This window comes from Lutra lutra, chromosome 8 (assembly GCF_902655055.1).
Source record: "Lutra lutra chromosome 8, mLutLut1.2, whole genome shotgun sequence".
NCBI classification, from domain to species: Eukaryota; Metazoa; Chordata; class Mammalia; order Carnivora; family Mustelidae; genus Lutra; species Lutra lutra.
Genome location: NC_062285.1, coordinates 54030194 through 54057170, shown reverse-complemented (window position 1 = coordinate 54057170; position 26977 = coordinate 54030194). Strand labels below are relative to the sequence as shown.

General features: G+C 41.7%; 1 protein-coding gene across 3 annotated transcripts; it reads right to left on the bottom strand.

The window, feature by feature from the left end:
• Positions 1-1341: 1341 nt before the first annotated feature.
• TESPA1 (thymocyte expressed, positive selection associated 1) lies at positions 1342-24898 on the bottom strand. Of its 3 annotated transcripts, XM_047742123.1 has the most exons (10): positions 24733-24898; positions 22899-23065; positions 17449-17664; positions 16463-16505; positions 10124-10173; positions 9462-9515; positions 8665-8701; positions 8294-8392; positions 6341-6549; positions 1342-4533 (listed from the first exon to the last, which is right to left on the bottom strand). In XM_047742123.1, the coding sequence occupies exons 3-10, from the start codon at positions 17609-17611 to the stop codon at positions 3575-3577; spliced, it is 1614 nt and encodes a 537-aa protein (XP_047598079.1). In that variant the 5' UTR covers positions 17612-17664; positions 22899-23065; positions 24733-24898; the 3' UTR covers positions 1342-3574. The 3 variants fall into 3 exon arrangements, with proteins under 3 accessions (XP_047598079.1, XP_047598080.1, XP_047598081.1); XM_047742124.1 differs by lacking the exon at positions 22899-23065; XM_047742125.1 differs by lacking the exons at positions 22899-23065; positions 24733-24898 and adding an exon at positions 19224-19281.
• Positions 24899-26977: the final 2079 nt, after the last annotated feature.

The window sequence follows — 26977 nt, the reverse complement described above, 5'->3', positions numbered from 1 at the left end:
TTAAACAAATGTATGGAATATCTGAAGGATTTGGAAACCACTGTGACCCCCTGTCTCAGCCAAAGACTGTGTCAGTGAAGAAGCGATACCTTAGTCTTCTAGGGAATCATAGAAGGGAAATCTGCAAAATAATTTTCTCATTTACCTGAGAGAATAAGTACATTTAATTTCTAAAGTTAACAGTGTTTTATTGAATCTGATAAACCATTTTTGCAAGACTCAATTATTTAATATTTCACTATGGAGGTAAAAAAGAGACCTTGGCTGACATTGCCAATTGTTAAGACTCATTCTATCTCAGAGATATTAAAATGTGGGAAAATGCACACCTTAGAATAAATGAGACACAGCATTTCTAACCACAATCTCTTGTGCTGTGATGAGATCCCATAACCCTGGAGGAAAATGGAATCTAGTTCCTTATCTGAAATATATAGCTCCTAGCAATACTTTCTCCCTGGCAATTCAGTTCCAATCTTTCTGTACATTGGCAGTTGGCCAAAGGTGGGGCAGCTGTGTGAGAGGAACTGGTGTCCTGGATATTGCCCAGAAAGGACCTGATAGGTCCTGCACTCAGCCTGCTCTACTGGACATCTTGGCATTTTTCTTGTGCGAGGCTGACATCTGCTGGACAAATAACACCTGAGCAAAGCTTTGCATTTTAGAGTAAATTAGGTTATTGGCAAAGTAACCTAGCTGTGGAGCATATACTCCACATTTTCTATTTTAATTTGATAAGCCTACCGGTTAATTTCCTTTTCAAGTTTATACACTGTGGCTGAGTCTGAATGAGCTGTAGCAAGAAAGCTTACCCTCAGTGTGTCTTTAATATATGAGGATATTAAAACAGAGAGAATGATTAAAGCAGAGAGAATGAGAGAGAAGAGCAGGGGGAGGGTCAGAGGGAGATGGAGAAGCAGACTCCCCACTGAGCAGGGAGCCTGACATGGGGGCTTGATCCCGGGAATTCTGGGATCATGATCTGAGCCAAAAGCAGATGCTTAACCACCCGAGCCACCCATGTGTCCCTAAAGCAGTTATTCTTCACCCTCATGGTGCACCGGAGTCAATGTGATGGGCATTTATAAGATGGCGCAACAACCCTCCCATTCCACATGGCTTTTTGCATTGTGACCTTGCCACTCCTGTTAAAACGTAGTCTGTTTTCCTTCCCTTTGAATCTCGGTTGGCCTTGTGACTTGATTTAAATTATTTTATTTTATTTTACTTTATTTATTTCTTTGACAGAGACAGATCACAAGTAGGCAGAGAGGCAGGCAGAGAGAGGAGGAAGCAGGCTCCCCGCTGAGCAGAGAGCCCGATGCGGGACTCCATCCCAGGACCCTGAGATCATGACTGAGCTGAAGGCAGAGGCTTTAACCCACTGAGCCACCCAGGCGCCCTTGTGACTTGATTTAACCAGTAATGTGGTAGGGGGGACATTGTGAAACTTGCAACACATCCCTAAAAGGAAGCATTGCAATTTCAGTTTTTGCTGAACATCCGCGTGAAACAAGCCAGACTGGCAAGGAATGACACGGCACACGGAGAGAGCGCCCCCTGCCGGTCAACACCAATGTTCTAGATATATGAGGGATCCCATTTTGACCTTTTGGTAGAGGCCAGCCAAATAGCCAAAAACAGCTACATAAGAGAACCCAGGTTAGAAGAGCAGAAGAACCATCTGGTAAACCCACAAAATAGTGACAAAAAATAAATAACTTTTTCTTTAAACCATTGCATTTTGGGTAGTTTGCTATGAAGCAGTAGGAAAGTTTTAAGAGAAGAAGAAACGATGATGCCCAAATCCAAACCTCAGAGATTTGCATTTAGGTCTGTTGAAAATAGCAATTAAAAAAAATCTTGTAGGATCGAGAATCACTGATCTAAATATTTTATGCCCATGATTACCTTTTCTAAAATCAGCAGTAGCTATGTTATATTACCTTCACACCCTCCCTGTAATATATTGAATCTCTACATAAATGCCTAGTTCATATATATGTATACACACACACACACACACACACACACATATAATTATATACATACATATGTATATAATTATTCTCCTATTACATTAGATAAAATTAAAATCAAGTGATTTTTGCAAGATCATGGAGAATTATATAGGGTCGGTCATTTGACTCCATAGCCTAAACTTTCCCAGCTGTATATGATGTATTGCTGCCTTCTGATATTTACTTCTTTTGTGAGTAATTACCGTATACATATAATTTACATACCTGGGGAAGAAAGTAATAAGTAAGAGAGAAAGAAGAGTGACTGTGGCCCTAAAGTCACAGAGAATGAAAATTAAAAGAGTTAGAAGTATAAAGGTCTTTGTGATTCTGGACAAGTAACACTGCAAATTTAGGGTATTGACCAAAAATAACTATTGGGCCAGGATGTGCAGTAAATTAAGGGATTTGAAATGGAGAGAACTCTAAGCAAGACTCATTGATTTGATTCAAGAAGAATATCAATTTCTACTACCTTAGAAAAATCATTTAATTAATTAATTAATTCCTGATGCCATCTTCTCTCTGGTACTAGGGAGTAGGTGCCTCATTTATCCTTGGTTTAAATAACAGATTTTTTTTTTTTTGCCAAAACATTCAAGATCCCAGCAGAACTAAGAGCCAGTGGGGAGAGGTGATGGCAGGAGATGGCAGGTGGCCATAGGGGAAAGAGGCTGAGTATACTTGAGAGACTCAGCTTCTTCTCTTGTTGCAGGAGCGGAGTAGTGAGGAAGGCAGGAGTTGAGATGCAGCTCTGTGTCCAATGACAGGTGACACATATACAAACAATATTGCAAATCATCACAGCTTCTCTTGTGGCAAGGATCTGAGAGCTTTCCCAAGAGAGGTCAGCTCTTGATAGCGGTACTGTCTAGAGTCCCAGACAAGAGGAGTCTTGAGTTTTTGAGAGTCCACAGGATGAAGAGTTGGTGGACCAAAAGGATGTACCCACCTCATCCTGCACTGCCTCTTCTAGAACATGCTCTGGTTCCATAGGATACCTGGATATACTGTTCAGATGCCCCCAAGTCTGCTCCAGGGAATTGCACTGGTTTTGCCTGGTGTCTGTTGTCTTAAAGGTCACCCTCTCTACTAGTGTATGCACCCCCAGGAACAAGTGATGATCAACAGATGGCTATTTGTGTGGGTAGAGGTTATGTGGTTTTTGGATCTGTAGGCCAGGTGCTCACACATCTATGTGTGAAATCCCTTAAGGTCTAGGGTAGATCTGGGCATGGGAAGAGAAGGGGATAGGCCAGAGCTGGGGAGTGGCTCTGCCCACACTGCCATGTTCTAGCACAGAAGTCCTAAGAATCTGAGACTATTAACTTTGAACCTGGACCTCCAGGTCTTTATGGTTACAAATTTATTAAGGTAGAAGAGAGCATATTTTATTTACTAGTGTTTAGCTTAGTGTATAACTAGCCTCTATGTGTATTCTGGTGCAGATACCACAAATGATAGAGCCAGGTGTGTTTGACAAGGAACTTCAGTGAAGATCAGATCAGATGAGGAATTAGAAAAGCTCTGAAAACCTGGATGATCTTAAGAAATCAAGCCCATTTATCTTTCTTCTTCTCTATTAACTGGTTCCCAAAGTTTTTGGAATGTAATTCAAGAGTTGTTATATCTGGTGAGGACAGGGAGCCTGGATTCCCTTTACTGAAAGGCAAGAATCCAGAACCTTTCTCTGCCAGCCTCTCTCTTGCCCCCAACTCACTTGCCTCCGCCAAGTCACAAGTGTCCTGTAGCTGCTGGGTTAGAGACTGGTACCATGCTGGTTGCTTTCGGCTCTGCTGCATGATGGACAGGTCCAATGACTTAACTCTCCTGCTCATGGGATTCTTCTGAAACAAGCTCTTTTTTGCTCTGCTCTTTCTTCTCCAGAAAGTCTCATCCTTGGCCAAATGGACTTCCTTATTGGTGGCCTGTAGACCCCATGGCTCTCTTTTTACCTGTGCAGGGTCTGTGCTCGGCTGTAAGGGCAGAGAATGCATGCAAGGGGTTGCCTCTGGTTTAGAATCCAGAATTTGTGATGGTGCTTGCATTGTGGACATTCCCTGCTGTGTTTCCTCTCTGGGGCAAAGAGCACATGGTCCGAAAAAAGTGGGTAGCTTTGTATCCCTGATGAGTGGCACCGGATCTTCCTCTGAGCCTGGCTCAAATCCAGGGTCTTGCTGGAAAACCATCTTCTCTCCTCTCACTCTGTCCATTACTTCCCACACCACTTGGTCCAGACTGTTCCTTTTGGGGATATTATGGGGTGGTGACAGCCGATCTCGAGGGCTTGTATACAGGCACATCTTGGAGATGGCTTTCCGGAGGCGGTCTCTGGGTGACTGAGGTTCAGGTTCTGGAGCCAGAATCCTGATGGATGGCACATCAGTTGGATTGTAATTCCAGAACATGTGGGATGGTGTGAACTTTTGGACAGGTGTCTTAGACACATAGGAGTAGAGACAGAAGAAGGCATCAGCAGTGACAGCCAGTGTTTGCACCTGCTTAAACCTGCCTGGACACAAGGGTTGAAGATGGTGAAACTGGGGGTCATCAGCAAATTATCTCTTGTATCTCTTCCTTCAAAGCCTTCTTAAGGCTCAAAATTCAGAAGGAAGATGCCATTCTCCCCACCAGCGTTTTTCCCATTTAGATTTCTCATACTCAGGATCCCCTTTGTTGACTTTCTTGACTTCTTGACTCCCCATCTGAATAGATATTTTCCTTCAGTCCAAAAATTAATTCTATATGGGATGGGGAAGTTTTCTATATCTTGATTTCACATATCCTTTCTGCTGTCAGTATGTTCTAAACAATGGCTTCAATTACTGTTTGCTTTAGATGACAAACATGACCAAAATAAAGGACAAAACCAATCTCATTTTCTTAGACAATAACAAAACTTCAGGGTTCTAGAATGCTTCAGAGTATAAACAAATTGGAATAATGACAATTACTAGCCAATAGACTAGGGTACAGAACTTTTGATACCATTTTTTAAAAAGTAAACATTATGCCCAACGTGGGGCTCACACTTGCGACTTTATCATTCTGTTAGATGTTGCTTCACAAAGTGTGGTCATAGCCCAGAAGCATTGGCACTAGTTGGGAGCTTGTTATAAATGTAGAATCTCAGACTGTATCTCAAGCATTTTAACAACACCTTTTGGTAATTCATATGGACATCCATGTTTGAAAAACACTATGATAAGCCACACCTCTTAAACTGTAGGCTTCCAAAAGGCTTAAGAATTGTGTACCTCTTGCCTAGTCCAATTTTTCCAGAATATAACACCTAATTATGTGCATAGTACATAAAATAAATTCAATCAATTATATTCTAATAGTGTGCATAAGAATCATCTAAGGTTGTGAAGATACTCTAACTCAAAATCTTTGTTGCAACAGGTAGAGCTCAGGAGCATGGTTTTACCAAGCTTATTTTAAGTTGAATCTGACGCAACGAATCTGAAACAATACTGTCAGAAATGCAATTGTATTGGGGGTGTAGCAGAAGATAATTTGAAACATATTCTAATATATATAATCAAATAGAGTCTTTTATGCCTCATCCAGGTAGAGAAACCCTCTCATATCTTTCCTTAATATGAAATCAGAACAACTTAAATAATTGTTTCCCTGGATGTGTTCTAAAGATTATATATAAGAATCCCATGTGCTTGTTTAAAATAAATACTCCTGAGCCTTTCCCTCTATGGAAAAAAAAGCCTATGAATTTGAATGTTTTATAAAGTCCCTTGACAATTTAACATATCTACCTTTGAGAACTTTGAGATTATTGCTCTAAAAGGAAATGATTTTAATAAAGTGGCTGTAAAAAGGGAACATTCTACTGTTGCAACCGAGAAATAAAAACAAGGACTCTGAAAAACAATCTGAAGGGTTTGAAGGGGTGGGGGGGTGGGAGGTTGGGGGAACCAGGAGGTGGGTATTAGAGAGGGCATGGATTGCATGGAGCACTGGGTGTGGTACAAAAACAATGAATACTGTTATGCTGAAAATAAATTAAAAAAATGATAAAAAAAAAACAAGGATAAGACTTAAAGACACTGTTCTCATTTGATTCAGCTGAAGGAGAGAAAGCCTAAGAAAGCAGTAGTGATATGAGGTCTCTTGATGACTATTTCTTTAAGAGGAATAAGCAGACATCAAAGTTCTCCATCTTCACTGAAAAGGAGGCCGAGAAATAGACACAGAAGACAAAGGGTGGAGTGAAGCTGACTGAGAGAAAGCAGGATCTGGAGCCACTGATCCCTTTTGTGAATGGCAGAGAAGTAGAACAGATCCATGGGAACACTCACTGGCCAGCATGAGGCAAGGGTCCTCCATCTCTATCCTCTGCACCTGGGCCTTCAGGAAAAGCTGGAAATCAATGCCTCTGGCCTGAGAGGGGGTAGTGAAAAATCGGGCAGGAATCCGAGAAGTGTCCTTGTGGTCCTCTTGGGCAAAGCCCAGACTGAAGAGGACATCCTCTGCATCTTCTTGCACCTTGTCCAGAATCTCAGAGACGCTGAAAAGAAGGAGTTTGGTAAATAGGGGCAACTTTGAGTTACACGGTCATCCAGAGTATTTAATAAATGTGTTAGGAGACTGAGCTACCTTTCCGATCATTTCTCTACCTTCCATACTGACTTTGAGAAAAACTTTCACTTCTGTGAACATACATTTTCTGTATGAAACATGGAATTACAATCCAGCCTTGGTTTAAAAATTGGATTAGATTCTATCACAGTACTTGATTTTTTAAAAGATTTTATTTATTTGAGGGAGGGAGAGAGACAGAGCAAGTGAGAGCACGAGCGGGGGGAGAGGTAGTGGGAGAGCGAGAAGCAAATATCCTGGCGAGCAGGGAGTGGGTCACGGGGCTTGATCCAAGGACCCTGGCCTGAGCCAGAGGCAGACGATTAACCAACTGAGGCACTCAGGCACCCCCATTGCAGTACTTTAAACACCATAATAGATGAATGAAAATGTGCTATGAGAAGGATTTAAAAAATCAAAAGCATACTAGAGTTCAAGAAATCTTGTGGTTATGTTATTAATCAATCCTTTCCCACCTGTACACACTATGGTTTGGCTGGCTTTTGCCTAGAGCTTTGCAGCTTGCTCCCCAGCTTCACCTCATGGCTGTGTGGGACAACGAGGCAGGAAGTATGTAAGAAACACAAAACTCTATTGTTACCGAGGGTAAAAAATAACCAATGCAGGTATGTTCAAAACATGATTTTGAGAGGTTGACCCTTTTGTAGCACTATTTTCAGGACAGAAGCCCTGCATTACAGAAGATCAAGTTCTCTATCTCTTGGAATGGCACTCACATGTACCTACATCCAAATCTGTGTGCCACCAAGCTGGGTGACACGAGAGCTCAGTAACTACCCATTCTACAGACATAAGTCATCGGGATGACAAGGATAAGACATATAGTCAGTAATACCGTAATAACATGGTATGTGACAGATGGTGACTACCTTCACCATGGTGAGCACAGCATAATGTATACAATTGTTGAATCACTATGTTGTACACCCGAAATGACTATAACTTTGTATGTCAAGTGTACTTCAATAAAAACGTGCAGATATCAGAGTCTTATCTCCAGAGATTCTGACATAATTGAAGTGGGGTCTGGCCAGGGCTCTAGCTCAGTAAAGACAAATCACTACTGATAGTTCCATGGCTAATAAATCCAAGGACCGGTTCTCAGATTCAAACTTTGATACCAAATTCCAAATATTTTTTATTATACCACATTAGTTTTCATCACTTTCTATCTTTTTAAAAGTTCTTTGTGTGTGCCTTTTGTTCACTCTTTTTGATTGTTGAGCTCCTGGGGGCAAGCACTTTGCTTCGTCTTCTCTAATTCCACATAGTTATGCCTGGCCTGCATTGGGGGATAGGAGATTGCCCGAGTGAATTAATATTTTATTGTTTCATTCAATCAACCAACCAATCAATACCTTCATTAATTGTTGATTGAGTACTTACTATAAGTCCAGGGACTGTGATTACCCCCATGCTACACCTCCTGTGGTACAAGGTCACCTTTATTTTACAGAGCATCCAGCTCTGAGCAGTAGATTCCTCCACATGCCTCAGTGTTCTTGAAGTAAATATAGCCATATTTTTCAAGTATGTGAGTGCATAAAACCTCCAGTAAGATATCCCAGAAAACATGGACCAGGTTCTTGGTTCCATTCTCTTGGGCCTCTCCTCTTTCCCACCCTTACACTCCTGCCAGACCCAATACCTACCTTGAACTCGTCTTGTTGGTGCCACCCGTCATGCTGCTGGAGGCCAAGCTGCAGCCAAGATCAAGGAGTTGGCAGGGCCGGACTGGGTCCAGGAAACTCCTGCAGGGATCAGAGCTGATGTCACTGTAAGCTTGTAAGCAGTCTGCATCCTGGATCCAAGACATGTTCTGCTGGGCATATTTACTCCCTGCTGGGTACCTTCTATCGTCTACTGGGAAAGCTCAGTCTAGGGCCTCATTCCTGGTTGGGAAATCTCACTCTCTCTTGTGACTCTTGGGCTCTTTATTTTTCATCTCTTTGTCTCTGCCATCTACACCAGTTCAGTCTGGGGGAAGAAGACATCATTCAGTCTGGGGGAACCTAACACTTACCTGGAGAAGACCCTGCCTTCGGTGGCCAATAGTGTGGCTGCACAAGGAACAGAAAGGCAAAGAGAAAGTTAGAAAGGAAAATGAAAATCACCTAAGCTGCCTCTCTGTAATTAACACTCAGTCCCCTTCACTCCCCTCTGCCACTACTATAGGCTAGCTGAACCCCATGAACTCTGCTCTTTGTGGGGTATCTAAAGTTCATCAAACATAGACCAGGAAGGGGGGCAGATATGGCAGGGAGGAAATGGTCCAGAGCCTCTGAATTATATACCATGACTGGTGTTGGGGCAAAAGTTTCTCTGTTCTGAGGAAGAGAACATCATTCAGCCCTTCAGGCTAGTGTTCCTGCCTCACATCATGAGTCTCCACAGGTCTCAGGAGACACTGGTAGGTTGCCCCATCTCCATCCATTATTCAAGTTCTTCTCTCCTTCAGTGTGGTCTCCTACTTATACCCACTGTTCAGGCTGCTTTGGGTTTCCTATACAGACAACAGTTTTAAAGATGTCTGGGCAGCCAACGTTATGGTGATTTTATATGTTGTCCTCCCAGGGGACAGATGAGAGCCCTAATGATGGACTGGTAGATGTCATGTCAGGCTGGTGAAGAAGTATTTCTGGGCACATGAAGCTTAATGAGTTTTAATATTAGTTCATAATGAGACTGCTCTTTCCCCACAGGTAGGACCCTAGGGAATAGGTTGTTTCTTTCTACAGCTATTCCCTTTCGTTCTACCCTGAATTCATCTCTTAAATATCCCCTTCCTTGATTCCAACATCAGTGGGCTGTGCCACTTACCTTCTGCTCCTAGGGTCAAGTCATCTTCAAAGCTGGTTCCGTGGCTGAGGCACCCTGTTAAAGCAAAAGTCAGAGAAAATAGGCCTGTGCGTGCACGCGCACACCCCCCCCCCACACACCTGTACATATGAACATCTGTAACCACGTAATCATGTCATACATCACATTTGCAAAATTTCCCCCAGCTCTACATATACTACCTCAGAAGTCACATTCATATTTTGATTTAGAAAGACATAAACAAAAAAAGAAAGACATAAACAATCACCTGTAATTAACCTGTCCCCTATATCATATAGTCATGTATACAATCCTCTGTCAGATAGTGAGCACATGGGAGCGTGTACTCACACACATCTTATAAAACTCTTTTCCCATAGCAGTGGTTGTTAGCTGAGCAACCACTGACGGCAGATAATCTTTAGTGCTAGTTAGCCTGTCAGCTCTGAGCCAACATTTACTCCCTCGTTTGGATCTCCTGGATTGCCTTGTGACCACCAATAGACAGGCAATTAAAGTGCAGCCAGCATTCTTATGCCTGCATATGCAAGTGCATGTGCATAAACACACACACACACACACACACACACACACACACACACACAGCCATGTTACTATCCTGGTAGAAGAACAGCAGGAGAAAGAACAGAGCCTGTACTCACCATTGTAGCTTGACTGTCCTGTTTCCTCAAAAAACCCTTCTTCAGAGTATCTGAGGACCAAAAACAATCTTATAGGTTGAAATCATACATTTTCCAAGGGACTTTTCCTCAAATGTGTCCCATTAGTTCTCATAATTTCCTGAGATTAAGCAGTATTTAATTGCTTTTAGGTTGAAGCAAACTAAGAGTAGTCCCTTGACAAGTTCTCCAAAGTGGCCAGGGGAAGTAGGACTGGAGATCATTGGATTTTGTGCCACACCGTACTGTCTTTGTGTATGTGTGTACGTGCTGTAGAGTGGGCTGCCATTGCACCGACTGCACTGTTCACAGTCAGCGTGGTGAGCAACAAGTCTGCACATGCTTGGTAAAATAGGGAAGACTGAATATAGAAGCAAAACCAGAGAGATACATTTATAAAAAGCAGAGGGTTGGGAGCCATCACAGATACAAATACTGATATTTTTCATCTTCTAGGAGGTCAGCTTAGCTCCCCACACCTTCTTCCTTTTCTCTGAGCCAGGTTCTTGATGATGATCATATCTCTCAGGAAGCAGCAGAAACTGCATCTTGGTTACAGATTTTAATTTTACATTTTAAGATAGGGTCTTATCAAACTTCTACCAACTCCACAAGAGGAACAGACAGAAATCAGCATACATGGTGGCGAGAAACAACTCAGTTTTACAGACAAGGAAGAATTCTGTGTATAAAGCAGGTGAGTGAAGCAGTCTATGAAAAGTGGTGAACTGGGACCACAGCGCCTGGCTTGCATTCCTGCTTCCTGGCTGCTGTTGCGTTCTCAAATACCCAACAGGGGGACTTGGATGCCTATTTGTGGTCATTATCTAAGTCTGCTTCAAGGACTGAAAAGTCCTGAAAGTTTTTAAAAGGGAAGTTGCACATGATGCTTTGGATGTAATCTCAGTATATAATCACTCAATGAAATGTTTAATAATAGCAATGGTTTTACTAATTGAACATCTGTAGATCAAGCTGTGTTTTTTACAAAATAAATCATTGCATGTGTAGACATCTTTTATAGATGCTTTCCTTTCAATAGTGAAAAATCAACTACATTTTCCAAAATCTGAATTTTTATGTCTTCATAAAAAAAACTGTACATCAAGGTACATTATAAAATGTGTAACAAGGGGCATCTGGGTGGCTCAGTGGGTTAAAAACTCTGCCTTCGGCTCAGGTCATGATCCTAGGGTTCTGGGATCAAGCCCTGCATCCGGCTCTCTGCTTAGCAGGGAGCCTGCTTCACCCCCCTCCTGCCTGCCTCTCTGCCTACTTGTGATCTCTGTCTGTCAAATAAATAAATAAAATCTTAAAAAAAAATAAAATGTAACAACATCCAAGCTAATTAAGAGTGAGTAACTCTAGGGGCACCTGAATGGCTCAGTTGCTGGGTGTCTGCCTTTGGCTTGGGTCATGAATCCAGGGTCCTGGGATTGAGCCCTACATCAGGCTCCCTGCTCAGCAGGAAGCCTGCATCTCCCTCTCTCACTCCCCTCTCTCATTTGTGCTCCCTCTCTCCCTGCGTCTCTCTCTGTCAAATAAATAAGTAAATAAAATCTTAAAAAAAAGAATGAATAGTTCTAATAATATAACTACAACTACATATATGTGCTTCTTTTCCTAACAGATAATTATATAAAAATGTATTTTAAGATCATATCACAAACATAAATGTTAGTCTATATACCATTAAAAATATCAGTATAAATTTATTTTAATATTACTCCAAAAACCCCATAACTTATATAGTCAACTACTAGAATACTGAGATTTACTCTTGTATTTAATGCTTGGGCTGCAGCTACATATTAATGCAAGTGCCAAAGCTGACTGTTATTATGACTACAACTGAAACACACTAGTATTCCACTGTTTACACTCAATAGAAATACCTATGTCTTTTCATGAAAAGAAATAATATTCATTATAACCCAGAGTTGGGAGACACCAAATCTGTATTGTGAAATGGATAAATTGTATGATAAATATACATTTTACTGCTTCACAACAATAAAAAAGAATGACCTGTCGCTGCATGCAGAAATGTGGACGAGCACCACAAACATCATGCTGAATAAAAGAAACAGACAGGAAACACTGCATATTGAAAGAGGTACTAACTTCCAGTTATAAAATATGTAAGTCACGGAGATGAAAAGTACAGCATCAGGCATATAGTCAATAATATTATAAAAATTTTGTATGGTGACAGTGACTACACCCATCATGGTGAGCATTTCATGACATATACAATTGTTGAATCACTATGTTGTACAACTGAAACTAATATAATATTGTAGTCAACTATATTTCAATAAAAATTAAAATTAAAAAATACAAGGGCACATATTGTATGATTCTATTTATACTAGGTTTAAAAAGTGCAAAAGTTTTCTATGATGTTATTAGTCAGGTTATGTGTTACTCTTGGAAGCAGGGTAATGAATGGAAGGAGACCTTCCAGAAGAAGACTTCTGGAATGCTGGTAATGCTCTGCTTCATATTTTATGGCTGTTTGGTATTCTCTTGAAGAAAATTCATGGGAATCTATATTTAATACTTGTTTATTTTTCAGTAAGTATTTTATTTTTCAGTATAACTTACATGGCTATTATTTTAACAGGTATAACTGACATACAAAGATCTGTACATATTAAATGTATACTTAAGAGGACATATTCAAACACCCATGATGCCATTATCAGTTAAGGTAACAGACATATCCAACATCTTCCAGAACTTCCTTGCTTCCCTTTGACTTTTTTTTTCCCCCTGAGGTAAGAACATTTAACATGAGAGCTACCCTCAATAGATTTTGAAGTGCACAGTACTGCACTGTTAACCACGGGCACCAAGTTGTACAGATCTCCAGAACTAATTCACCCAGCATAGCTGAAACTTATACCTGTTGATTTGTACCACAGCTATATTAAAAAGAAAAATGCTATTGGTACGTATGCTACACTTCAATAAAATTTACATTAAAAATACCACTGATAGGGGTGCCTGGGTGACTTAGTTGGTTAAGTGTCTGACTCTTGATTTCGGCTAAGGTCATGATCTCAGGGTTGTGAGATAGAGCCCTGCTTCCAGCTCTGTGCTCTGCAAGGAGTTTGCTTGAGATTCTCTCTCTCCGTATGCCCCTCCCCCAACTCATGTTCTCTCTTTTAAATACATAAATTAATCTTTTAAAAAATAAAGGAAAGCTTTCTTCTGAAATAAAAAAAAAAAAAACACCTCTGGTAAAATTTCTGGTTTGTCCATACAAAACTCAGTACTATTCACTAGATACAAGTTTCTGTTCAGTGTTCCTTGTACATTTCTCTTCTCTAGTTGTGCCCTGGTAGGTATGTACATATTCTCTATATGAAGACCAGTCCAGGATGAGCCTTGGGACAGCAGGCTGTGTGTGTGGAATCTACCACAGAAGTACAGATAGGAATCTGGATCTACTAATCAAACTGAAGTTGATTTAAAATGTCATGGCCATCACCCAAGTCTCAGGCCTTTCATGGGTTATTATTGAGGACATAAAATTGATGACTAGGGACTAGATCTCAGCTGCTCCTCTCTCTCCATCTTCCACTGAAAGAGCCCTTAGCCATCATTTCAAGTCTGAAATATAAGAGCCAATGTACCACTCCTCCTGTATACCCAATTCATAAGCAATAGTAGGAAGGAAGATCAGATTTTGAGAAGGATGTGACTATTTTTAGCTTCTTCCAGCAATTTCTATAGACTTTGCTTGTAGAGAGTTAAGCTAAAGTCGACGCAGATGATTTTGGAGCTCCTAACCCTACCTATGATTCACAAGAAACACATTCATGTCTTGGAACACCCCCTCCCCCACCCCCGAGAGCTTTAAGAGGAGGAAGCAAAAGGATAGCCAGAGTTCGTAAAAATATACATGATCTTGACCTGCAGCAGAATGGTCTGCTGCTAGATTCAATACACTGATGCTCAATCACCCAGGAAGTTGGTGGGCTTTCTTGGAGAGCTCGTCAGAAAACAAAACTGTCTTCCTATCAGAGGATGTCTGTTTGACATTGGAAAGAAAACAGAAACTATACAGTCTTGAAGTAAAATTTGAAAAACGCCTTGCAGGCACCTGTCAACAGAGCGGACAGATGTCCAGTGATTGTAGGCTCCTTGTTCATCTTCCTTCTTCTGTGGTCTCAACAGCCTAAGAGCTGAACACTGTGTGACGCAGAATGGCATATCTGCAATGCCATTTCCCCCTCTTCTTCATCATCTATTATCACAATCCAGTGTTTTGTCGCTATCGTCAACCATCATCAGCCTTTAATTTTTCTAATTTTCCCATATAACTAAGAAATATTACATATATATTAGAGAAGGTTAGAAAATAGAGAAAATTGGAAATATTTTATGAACCTAAATCCCCCTTGCAGAGACAAATATGTGTTAAGAGACTTTCCTGTGGGCTTTTCAAAGTGTAAATATTGACATTTTTTCAACACATAGAAAGGGAAAGAAAATGTGACAGACACCCTTGCACTTGCCACCTTGTTTTCACACAGGTAAACATTTTGTCATTTTCATTTCTGATCTCTGTTAAAAAATATAAATATAATATTAAAATATAACTAAAGTTTCATTTTACTCCCATTCCTTCCTACTTTTTTCCTTTGCAGAGGTAACCACTGTCCTAGAGTTGGTGTGTATCATTTCTGGACATACTTTTCTGAGAAATAATGAGATTTAGACAGACAGATGTTAAGTCTATAGACAGAGCTGTTTTAAAGTAGCAGAAAGTCTCTTCTTTATAAACCTCACCGCTCACATTTTACTACAGGGCAGAGAACACTTGTGCACATATTATCTCATTTAAATCTCACAAGAAACTTTGAGACATTATTATTCTAAATCTCCACCTTATAGGCGAGGCGTCTGAGCTAGGAGTTTGGTTGTTTTCTGACAGGTGCTCACACAGTTTGCAGGAGTGTAGGTTCAACTCTGAGCCTTTTGATTCACCAGACCACTTTTTCAGTACATGTTTTGGTTTAGGGATTATCTCTGTGGAATATAAGTGGGGAAGGGTAATCTCTGGAGTTTAGAATCTTGTATTCCTGTGAATTTATTCTTTTCAGCTAGAATGTAGTATGTTTGAAGTCAAGGAGCATATTTTAAACTCCTTGGCCCCCTTCTAAGCCATTTAGACAATCAGACATCAGCAAATGCTCTGTCATTAGTGATGTAAACTGACTCAGGAGTAATTAATGACATAAAGACATTAGCTGAGTTGACTGGTTCTCCTGTAGATACCAGGTAAGGCATTCCAAATCCTAGGACAGTTGTGACACACTAGAATGTGCAAACATTCCTGTTTCTACCATCTCTTCACTTCCTGAGCTTTGAGGGCCCTTCACAGACTGTGAAGACAATGAATTGTGAGCCAGGTCAGGACAATAAGGGCAGTATGTTTTGCAAACCCACAAAAACACAGAATAAATCCTTTCGGGCATTACTTTCTGCGGCAGAGTTGAAATGAACAACCTTAGATAATTTGGTACTATTTATTTCCTACCAAATAAGCAAGGATGGGTTTATTTATGTGTTAATGGATGAGTTCAGATTAAAGGGTATATAAAGTTTGAAACATTCCTGGAGGGGAAAGAAGGAGCAGGCAGGAGTTATAAATTCTCAGAATTATCACATAGATGATCAGACTTATATAAGGCATAGAAGCTTTCCCTCTGTGTCTGGGTAGACTGAGCCTAAAATGGTACTGATGGGGTGTGGGGCCTCATATTTTAGTGTTTCTGAGGAGGGAGACACTGCATTTTGTCTTGAAGTACCTGCTCCTGTTCTTCACCACTTTGAATAACCGGGATAAACCCTTAGCCCATCGTCCTGTGTTCTGTAGTAGAAATAAACGCAGTGATGAATTCCTGTGCTCATAAGAACAATGAGGTTTCTAACTCTCTTTTGTTACACGGTGTAAGACTCCAGTCTGAGGGAGAAGTGATGGAATAGGGATCTACCACTCAGCCCAGACAGTCCCCAGACATTTCCATCATTCTGGGCTTTAGACCACATCCAGCCTGGATTTCCAGACCTCCACCTTAACTTCGTCTCAGCTCGGAGTTAACTTCATTTACAGCCCAGGCCCAGTTACTGGTAACACTTACCCAAACCTGTACAGTCCGCTCCCCCGCCCCCCCGGCATTTCAACCTCACTCCTGATCTTTAGGCCCAAATCAAACCCGTTTCCCGTCTCCTAGCTCCGAAGAGTCAGTACCAGCAAGCATCTCTACACATGTGCCGCAATTACTGCCAGGGCCTCCCAGGACTTACCCGCAATCCTGCAACCAGTCTTCAATCTTGTTGATTGGATTTCCTGGAAATATCAGAGGTCAGATCACCGTGAGAGCTGAGGGAGGTCAGACTTCCTCCCTGCAACCCATCTCCTTCTGCAAGTGTATCCTTTGTGAGCCACGTCATAAGACTCTTCCCCCCATAAAACTTTTCTTTAAGATATGACAGGAATACATCCATGTATAAAAATAGTGGGTGCTTCTTCTCTCTCTCTCTGCCTCCCGCCTCCTTCCTCCTAGAACCTGGAAAATGCCCAGGATGACAGGCCCACGGCTCCCTTCTCTCCAGGGTTTGGGAACAGGGTGGATCCTTCTCCTTAAAATAAAATAAAAAATAAATAATAGGGAAAAAAGTAACAACAATAAAAAAATCACAAACTTGGGTTTGTGCTTTTGTTTTTTGCCAGATGGGTTTATTTATATGAGGGTTTTTTGTTTTTGTTTTTAACGTTAACGTTTGTAGTCTCATTCGAACCTCAAAGAAGCTCTGAGAGGCGTGGAGGAAAAGAAAAGTCCTACTCAGATTTCAGGTACCACCACTTCCGTCAGACAAATATGTCTTTGTGATGTAAGTGACTTGCCAAAAGTCACACAACTTGCTCACAGCAGAGTGGTAGAGTCCAGGCATCCAAACTGAGTGTCATTTTGTTGCCCAGACAAAATAAAAATACCCCAAGGCATTCAGGAGAACCCTGACCTCAGGCCCTCACAGAGAGCTTCTGGGGATGATGCAAAAATGTATTTTATTTTTCCTTATATTATGCCCATCTTTCTCTCCCAAAATTATATATTTTGCGTTTCTTTACTCTTCCTTTAAATGCATTAAACCCATCAAAATGAGGCTCCTTGAAGACCCAGAGTCAGCAAGGGACCCCCTGAGGACACTCTGCAGACCTATGCCTGCTTGCATGTTTCCTCTGGCATGAGACCATGGGCAAGTCTGTCTGTTGTCTAATTGCCTCTTACCTTCCTGGAAAACTTCGTCCAGGCTGGAAGGTTCTGGGTCTGAGACATCTTGCAGGGCAGCTGCAGCCTCCTCCTCCAGGACCTGGGTCTGCCAGTGGCGGCTCTGCTGGAGCCAGGCCCGCCGTTTCTCCCAGGATGTGGTGCTCAGCACAGAGCCCTCCATCGCCCTGGCTCAGACTTTAGGGCCTCCCGTCCCTAGGAATGCTGTTCGGAGAGCTGAAATACAGTGATAACTCCCTCATGTTCTGTTCAGAAATTACTCCAGGGCTGCCCCCACCTCTTCCCAGCAATGCACAGAGGAGCATGACCCCTCTGCCCTTTCAAGAAGGGTGGGGGGAGTTGTCCAGCCCTTCCTCTGTCTTTGCCCCTCATACTTCCCCCACAAGCGCTCTGACATATACCAGGGCAAGTATTTCAAATCAACAAATTTTGGAACTTCAAACATCTTATGATTTAAGGGACATTGAGAAAGTTCTTCTAACTTAAAGAATTGCTACTTCTCATGATGGCTGGCATACTGTCTTAGAAAACAGTTTTCTTCAATCCTTAAGAATGTTGTCTCTCAGACTCTTCCACTAAAATTAGAATATCTTTAAATTGACAATTGATAAAGTCCACTCTATTTGGTTTCATAAAGATAAATGAAGAATTTCCAGATCTCAAATGTTAGACAAAATTTCCAAGGTGCCACAGCCAGGATGTCACTCCAACTAGAATCATTCTAAGTCTGTTGTTTGTTTCCCCCGCTCTTTTACATATTAGGGGTCCACATAAGATTTCTCTTGGGAAAAAAAAATCCCACAACACAAACAAACAGGCAGAGATGTTGCCTTGTACAATGAGCAGTCACGACCTGCAGAGTCATTCCTTTCTAATTTGTCAACGTGGACTTCTCCACAGCTAGTAGTTAACTCCTCAGTTCATTTATACATTTATATTTCATTTAACACTGCCTGCTCAACATCTCTGTGTCTTCCAAAAGATATGTTCTGATGACACAAGCCACTTATTGAAAGAGGAAGAAAGAGGGGAAGAATCTTGCCTGAATGAATAGAGCTTAAAAAGCCTTGAGGCTAATGCACATAAATCAGCGGATGCTCAATCCTCCTGCCTCTCCCCCATCTGCCACACTCAACCCACTGGACACAGAGAAGTCTGACCAGGGCTCTTCATGACTCATCCCTCTGCTCTCTGGAGCTGCCTTCTACAGCCCCATCCTCATAGCTGTGCTCTTAATTGTTGGAGTAAGGGAAAGCAGGAGGAAAAAAAAAATATGAGTTCAGGTTTCCAGAGACTCCTATTCTTCAAAGACTTCAATACAAATTCATTAGGGAGGCATGCAACCATGGAAGCCCTAACATAGCCATTTTTGGAAGGACCATCCTGAACCTAAAGTGCCTTCCTAGGGCAATAAAATTGTTTTGGATGCCTCTGTTTGCTACAGACAAAACATACCCAGAGAAGAATGATGATGCATAGTTACTGTGGTTAGACCTAAATTCTTTCACTTCGGTCCTGCCCATTCCCTAGTATTTTCCAACGAGAGACAGTTAACCTGAGATGTTGTTAACCCTGAGCACCTGGCTCTTTGTCCACTGTCTGGGCCTTTGAACAGCAATTAAATGAGTAAATTCAGCTTGTGACGCAGGGAAACCACAAAGAGGGGGCACAGAGAAAACTTGTCCTTTAGTCATAGCTCTTGTGGGGTGATAAAAGAAAGGATGAAACTAGAAGAACTTAGGAAATCTAAAATGTCTTGATCAGGGTTTATTTACCTCGTTCTGCACCTTCAAAATATTGAAATAGGTTGATGTCAGTTGGTCCAGAGAAGAAAACATCAAAGGCTGACTTGACTACTGTCTTTAATTCCCAGAGTAAGTGGACCTCATTTAAATCACAAGAATTCTTAGAATTCTTCAGCTCACAAAGAAGAATTTTTTTAGTAATGAGGGGAATTTGAAAGGAAGACAGGAGGGCAGGAAGAAAGGAGGGAAGAAGAAAGGAGGGAATGAAGGAAGAAAGGAAGGAGGGGGGAAGGAAGGAAAGAAAGAAAGGAGGAAAGAAGGAAGATGTGACTCCCGCACTTCACTCTGCCACTTGCTAGTGGTATAACCTTGGAAAATTCAATCCCTTTCTCTGGTCTCAGTTTCTCAACTGGGACATTATGCCCTAAAATTTGATGCTTCTGGTACTGTAAACTTCTGGATGTGCCGTTTTATAGCTGAACCCCCATAACGCTTAGTGCAGTGCCAGAATCTTGCTAGTTGAGATGGTAGATAGAGACCTCTACTTGGGTTTCGACATCCTCTGTGATACGAATCTATTCTACATTCATCTCACATCTTTGAAAATACATCGGACACATACAGGCTAATTTCTCTTTTGCCCCCTGAAAATGCTTATCTCATTTTATTTTATTTTTGCTTATCTCATTTTAAACCTTATGTTCTTCTCATGTTCTTTTCTCCCTCTATCTTCCTGTCCCTCGGCCTTTGACGCACTGCACTTGCAAAGCCCAGTTCTTAGTGAGCCTTCTTCATGAAGTCAGATCTGGCTTCTACAGCCTATGGAAACAGAATCCTCAATGCTGAAGAATTCCAAAGAAGGGTTTATAAATAAATGACTATTATGGTTATGGCAACAAAAAGCCTGGATGAGTTAAGGAGTCTACCGCCCACTGAGAATGACAGGCATTTTCTGAGCAATGTGGGTGAGAATGGAATAATTTCTTCCCTTGGGAAAGCAACATGGTTCCAAGCCTGAAAGAAAAGATGCAAGGCACATCTAAGCTAATCTCAGCTGTGGCAGACTGGACATGGACCCAGGGAATTGAACACGTTCATTTTCTCCCAATATCTGCTGCAGAGACATGTTTATGGTGTTATATGGGAACAAGATGAACACAGTGATATTATGAGGGAGGGAGGGAGGGATAGAACTGTCTGGTTAGAGATCACAAGAGGAAGCTGTGTTGCTGAGAGATAAGAAACTAGGTATTCTTTGTGGGAATCTGGAGGAAGCGGCAAATGATACCAGACAAGCACATCAGCAGTGACAGCATTAGAAAGAATTGCAGGCTGGATGCTTGCAGATGGCAACTTTGTAATTGAGAGAAGGGCCTGGACATAGTTCCTTCAAGACGAGTCATACAAATACATACACCTAGATGTATGAGAGAGTTGGGAGCCGTGAAAAGAGTAGTGACTAGGAATCAGGGTAGACATGGGCGTTCTTTCAACCTTTTGGTCCAGCTCATTGACTCCTGACAAGTCAGTTAGGATTCCTCCTCGGACAGCAGTTTCATCCTCTTGAAAATGAATTGGTGGGAGTCAATGTACAAATCTGCTTTCAATACCAATGCATTTGAATTTATTCTAGTTAAGTTTGAAATATCTGTATGGATAATACCTGTAAAAGAAAATGCTTTTGCATGGTTTTCCCCAGAAGCATTAGGAAATGGTCCCGTGGCCTCTGTTGTTAACTTCTCATTTGGCAGATTTCCTTCCCCGGTGACACTGATTTATGACATGCCTGCACTCGCAACTTCCACGGACTCAGGAAAGCAGTGAGTCTTGAACTGGGGAAGCCCAAAAGGGGCCCAAAGGAGTGTAATTCTGTTAGGCATTGCTCACTGAGCTCCAGCACTGTTTGAACATTTCTGCTACTTTTTCTTTAGCTGATGCTAAAGAAAGTTTCATCGCTCCCCCCCTCTACCCACACAAATTCTATCTGTACTTTGAAGGCCTATACAGTCATCTCTTCTCTTCCCCACCTCTAGCAAATAACACATATGCCCACATCTTATGCTGCAAAAGAGAAGAGGTCACCCATCTCGTTGTCATGCCCCCTTCTTGGTAACCCTTCCCCCAAGCCCCATCTCAGTATCCAGCAGGGTAGCTATTGCAGGAGAGGCTCAGCAAATGCTGTACCTACAGAGGAGCAAGAATCATACCGATGCTGAATAACTAACCTCATTAGTACATGATATGGGACAGGGGCTCCCGACTCTCCATAGGTCACAAATCCTAATATATATGTATTTTTATACCTTGTGGTGAAGAGCAGAGAGTCTTGGGGCATAGTCATGCTGCTCTTTTGTTGATGGAACACAGGAGCCACACCGAATTTTATAAAGCTTAAACTATCAAATTCTTCTTTATTTAAAAAATATTTTCCTACAATTTTCCATTCGAAGTTTCCACTTCTTGGTCAGAAGTTCCCTCTGGAATCTGAGGACCATTTTTGTGATACTGGTTTATTGTATTCAATCTATTTGTATTTGGTATTTTATTTAATCTAACTCCTGTGAGGAAGGAAGTCCTAGCCTGCTGGTATTTTTTCTCTGATGTTCCTACTAACTGCCTGCTCCTCAGCCCAAAAAATTCCACACTGATTCTATTGCTATTTGCCTGAGTCACTCTTTAAAAGCCGTATTTTCCCTTTTGCTCTCATTTTCAGCCCCTTGTCCTTTCCTCTTTTCTACATCTCTCTAGAAGCTTGCTCCCTTAATATTTCTCCACAATCTGGCCAATGTTCTGGAATCTGACTACAACAAATAGAGCAGGAGGGAATTCTTTTTGTTTTGAGGATGTTATAGCTCAAAGCAAAGTTTTTCAGCTGACAGGATCGAAGTTAGACAAAAGAAGAGGGCACATATTGCATGGAGCACTGCGTGTGGTGCATAAACAATGAATCTTGGAACACTGAAAAAAAATAAAATTAAGATGTTAAAAAAATAAAAAAAAAGAAGATTCAGGAGTTAAGAGCTTTGAAAAGAGTATCTTCTAACAAAAATTGTCAGCAGAAGTAGCAAGTGTAGTAGCAGGAGGAAACATTTATGGGTCTGTCATTATTATGCATTGCGTACACCATATACATTCAGTCTGTGTTCTAAGGGATGTAGTCAGAGATTCCCTATATAGTAACATGTGCCAAAGTGATAGGTGCTAAAATTACTGGGATGTACAGAGTACCTTATATTTATCCATAAAACCTTCTTGTAAACTATCTCACTTAATCCTGACAATCACCTTTGAGCTAACTATTATTATGTGAAGCTCAGGGACATATGTGACTTATCCACGGTCATATAAGTAGGATCTTATAATGTTGAGAATTAAACTTGGGTTGGTCTGATTCTAGTTATATGGTCTTTCCATTAATTATAGAATAAGAAAATAAACTAATATCTCTACCCAAGTATCAGTGGTACACGTAATTTGGGATAAAAGAAAGGAGAAACTATTTCAGTGAATTCTGCATTTCGCATGCTACAAAAACTCTCCACTTTAGAACCTCATATAGAAGAGACAGCAAAAACCGAAATTAATTCATGCTCGGCTTTGTGTCAAACTTAGTGAAGGAAATGTTGCTTTTTTTGGTTATTAGCATAGTTTTCCTTCCTAACTCCCAACTAGGTTACAAAGCAATTTTGCTTTTGTCAGGTTCACCTGTCAGTTCAGCAGCAGGTCCAACAAGGTTCCAGTTGAGAGGAAAAAGTCTGCCTGGGATTCCACATTGCTCTCGGATCGCTGTGCCATTCAGAACATTTAAGGATGGTTATAGAGTAACACAGACCAATCCGAGTTGACACCAGTCACAGCCCCGTAGCTGGGTCCTGCAAATATATGGCATTGAGTTTCTGGCATTGGTCTGGGGAACCTTGTGGGGAGAGCTGGGATAGTCAAGTTGGTCATGGGCACTCACTGGACTTGGGGCAATTGATATTTATCATAAATTGGCATGGAAATATTTTAACAATCATTATGGGTCTACCAATTTGTACCTGCCAAATATCAGCTCTGCTTACAGGTGTCTCATGGGGATATTTTTAAGGGGCCCAGTGAAGATGGCCAACTCTTGGGGAGGAAAAGAGAGGGCCTGTAAAGAAAGAGCAAGGGCCTTGGGATCAGAGTTCGCTTTGTTTAAAATCACAGTTCTATCTAGTTACTGTATGTGTATCCTTGCTAAAATCATCTGTCTCCTCTAAACCTAAGTTTCTTTGTATATGAAACAGGTAACACACAACTTGTTGGGCTACTGGGGGCTAATATCAGGTAATGGATATTAGGTACCTGATATATAAAGGAAGTGCTGATTAAAAGATAACAATTATTATTATTAATCTTCCCTCAGTCTAAACCATTCACCAAAGTCAGAACACTTTCAGGAATAAGAAAAAAGAAGGAGTGAGCAGTGGCATACAACAGTGGGTATCAAATCCAGATGGCTGCTGAGCAGAGAGAAAACATAAACAGTAAGTAGTTCCTTCCTTCTTACTTCATGCCCAAAGGGATCTGAGAGATCATCTAATCCTGGTCAGTCATTTTGAAAAAGAGAAAGGGTTGGGAGAGAGAAAGTGAGAAAAGAGAGAGAGAGAAAGGGAGAAGGGAAGGCTTATCTGAAATCACATAAATATTAAGGTTATAAATGGGACTGAAACTCGCAAGATCTGAGCCCCAGGTCTATGCTTTTTCCTTTACATCACACCACCTTCCTCATGCCACTCTGGTTTCCACTCCGGCTGGGCCTCCTCCCAGGAACACATATCAGACAGACTTCTCTTCTCTTCTTTCCATATTGTGCCTATGCCCAAACAGGGTCTGTAAACTGGGACTGAGAGTGAAAACAAGCGTGGGAGGAGATAAGAAGGAAACAGAGTTTCCATGATGGGGCCCACAAGACCTTCTGCATTTTATCCACATTTACAGCCAAGATTTGCACATATCACCACGCTTGCAAAGGGCTGGGAAATCCCAGGACAGCCATTTTGCTGTAGATAGGACAACCTAGATAGGAGGAGAGTAGGTACAAAGCAGCACTGATTTAGGCAAGGTATTCCCACTAGTTCACAGTTACGAGCACTAGAATGGGACCTGCAGTGAAGTGAGAAGTTTTACTCCTTGAGAATAACTTTCAAAGTTAAAATCGGTTTGAAATTACAGGACAAGGGAGTATATAGCAAGACACACGGAGGAATGTCCCACACGAGAAAAGTGAAACATTCCTAAATAGTAATTCAGACCATCAAAAAAAACCCATGTTTTGTGACCCTATATAGAGTACGTCTCCTGTAGTAGGCAGAAGGAAAAAAAAAAGTAAAGGGTCCTTTTTGCTCTGAGAGACACAGTGATGAGTTTTTTAAGACTAAAGTTAGGGATGTGGAAGATTTTCTCCTATTTTTTCCCTTTTCTTGGCAACCTGATTTCTCTCCTGTTTTCTCCTCTCTCCCAGCACCATCCCAAATCAGTATAGTCTTAAAATTGAGGGGGAAATTATACTCACCTTTCCGCAGGTAGGGAGCAAAGTTTGAGGCAGAGAGGTTAGCGAAGCCAGGCGAAGCCCTTCCCAGGTATCGGGATCTGAGTGAGGACAGTGACAGAGTATCATATTGCATGTTGTACCTTTCTCTCTGTCCTCATTAAACTTCTGTTGCCAGCTCAGAAAGGGGAAGCGGAAGTGAGAACACACACACTCACACACACACACATGCATAGTCTCCACCTCCTACCCCAGCCACATCCTTTGCCCTAGCTCAGGAGACTGAAGAACAAAAGATCTGAAGTCACTGAGCTCACCACGAAAGAGCCCTTCCTGTCAGAGGGCTGCCTTAGTCTTTGTAAAATGAAAGGTCTTTTCCTATTAAGGGAAAGGTACCTCCCATTTAACAATGCATGTGTAGGAGTCTTCCTACCATGTTACTGGAATCTCTGTGTGATAAAGCTTTCTGTCCCCAGGAGGAGGGGTGTCTAAAAGTTAACTCACATTTGTCTCAGACAAAATGCTCGCAGCCCTATCACACACTTGAGACAGTTCTGAGCAAAATGGATGAGTTTGCATACCTCTTTCACACTCTGGTAAATTCTACAGAAGTTTGTTTTTAAATATGCATGACATCGTGGACAAGTTCCTTTGGGGTTGACTTATTAGCCCTTTTAAAAAAATGTTTAAACCACCTTAAATTCTTTCTCTCTCTATTTCTTTCTTTCTTTCTCTCTTCCTCTCTTTCCTTCTCTCTCTTTCTCTCTTCTCCCTTTCTTTCTTTCTAAATAAATGACTTTCCCATTTCCCAATAAATGACAGCTTTCCCAAGGAACTTTTAAAGCTGAATTTTTAAAAACTCTGTCACAACCTGGAGAGGTCTCCAGTTTATTGGGTTTCAGTTCCAAGAAGTTTTTTTAAACTCTGAAAAATTTTCTTCAACCCTCAATCACTGTCACTCCTGGCTAACATTTAGCATTGGTGATCAGCTGTCTCCCCACTTCTCCAACACCTGCCGTACAATGAAAACAACTAAACCAGTGGAGCTCTTTAAAATTATTTTTAGCGCTAAGTTTCTGAAATGCAATATTTTCCTTAACAGTTGGGGTCTAGAGAGGAGCACCTCTACAGAAAGTTTGTAAATACGGAATGGCATTTTAATTTTCAGAGTGACCGTCAAGCTGCTCCTGGTAGTTAGCGTCTGAGGGCCAAAGATGCTAAATGTCTCTGAAGATACAGGGCTTGTCAGCACAGGAATCATTGGTGGTTCTGTCCAAAATGCTAACATTTTGATCAATATTGGTAGTGTCATGGTTAGGAGAGTGGGAGCCAGCATCAGACTCTGCCATTAGGTGGCTCTGTAGTCCGGTGCATAGGAATTAACATCTTCAGAACTCAACTTACTGCCTGTGCGATTTGGCTGTACAGCACCTTGCACATGGCCTGTGTGTCCCTGTGGGAGCCCTCTCCCTTGGGCATTAAGGAATTCAGTATAAACATTGAACTGGGAGTAGAAGGGACCCTCCACTTTAACATTAACCTTGTGGTTGTTACGTAGTTTTATGGACATCAGTTTCCTCTTCTGACAAATGCAGAAATATTTTCAAAGATTCTCTTGGCTCTAGGAATCTATGACCTCTGCAGCCATTATTGTTCTTTTCTCTCATGTGGCTACATGTGGTTTATTGTGGAAAATGAAAATATTAAGTGACAGACCGTTGGTAAGAAATCATCCTGTGGGTAATAGAGGATGCAGTAGAAAACAACCATTGTCTATGGCAAAGCCAAGTAAAAATTGCTTGTGAATGATATTACCCCCCGGACAGGTAACTGGAGAGCACTGAGAGGTAAAAATGGTTTCCGAGTGGCCCAGCTGAGCTAGAGCTGGGAGTGGGTTCTGAGGCTGCAGGATGGAGCACTCCACTGGCAGCTGGCCCAGCCAGATCCCAGCCACGGAGCCTAGACAGCTGCTCAGAGAGGCCGTCCCGTGACAGAGAAGCTGCAGCTCCCAGCCCTGCTCGGGGCCAAGCAGCTGGGCCCCTCCACCCAGGTGCAGCTGCGAGTGACCTGCTTTTATTTCAGTCCTCAGCCTTTCTCCTTTCAGAGATGCGAGTGAGGCTTTGCAAACATCCATTCTTCACTGAGTCTGGTTCCTTCACATTGCTGATGTGGGAGTTTGAGTGAATTTTTCTCCTTGCCATACCAAAGGCTCGAAAGTGGGAATAGCAGATAGATTTGTAGGAAGGAAGGCTGTGGTTCAACTAATGGA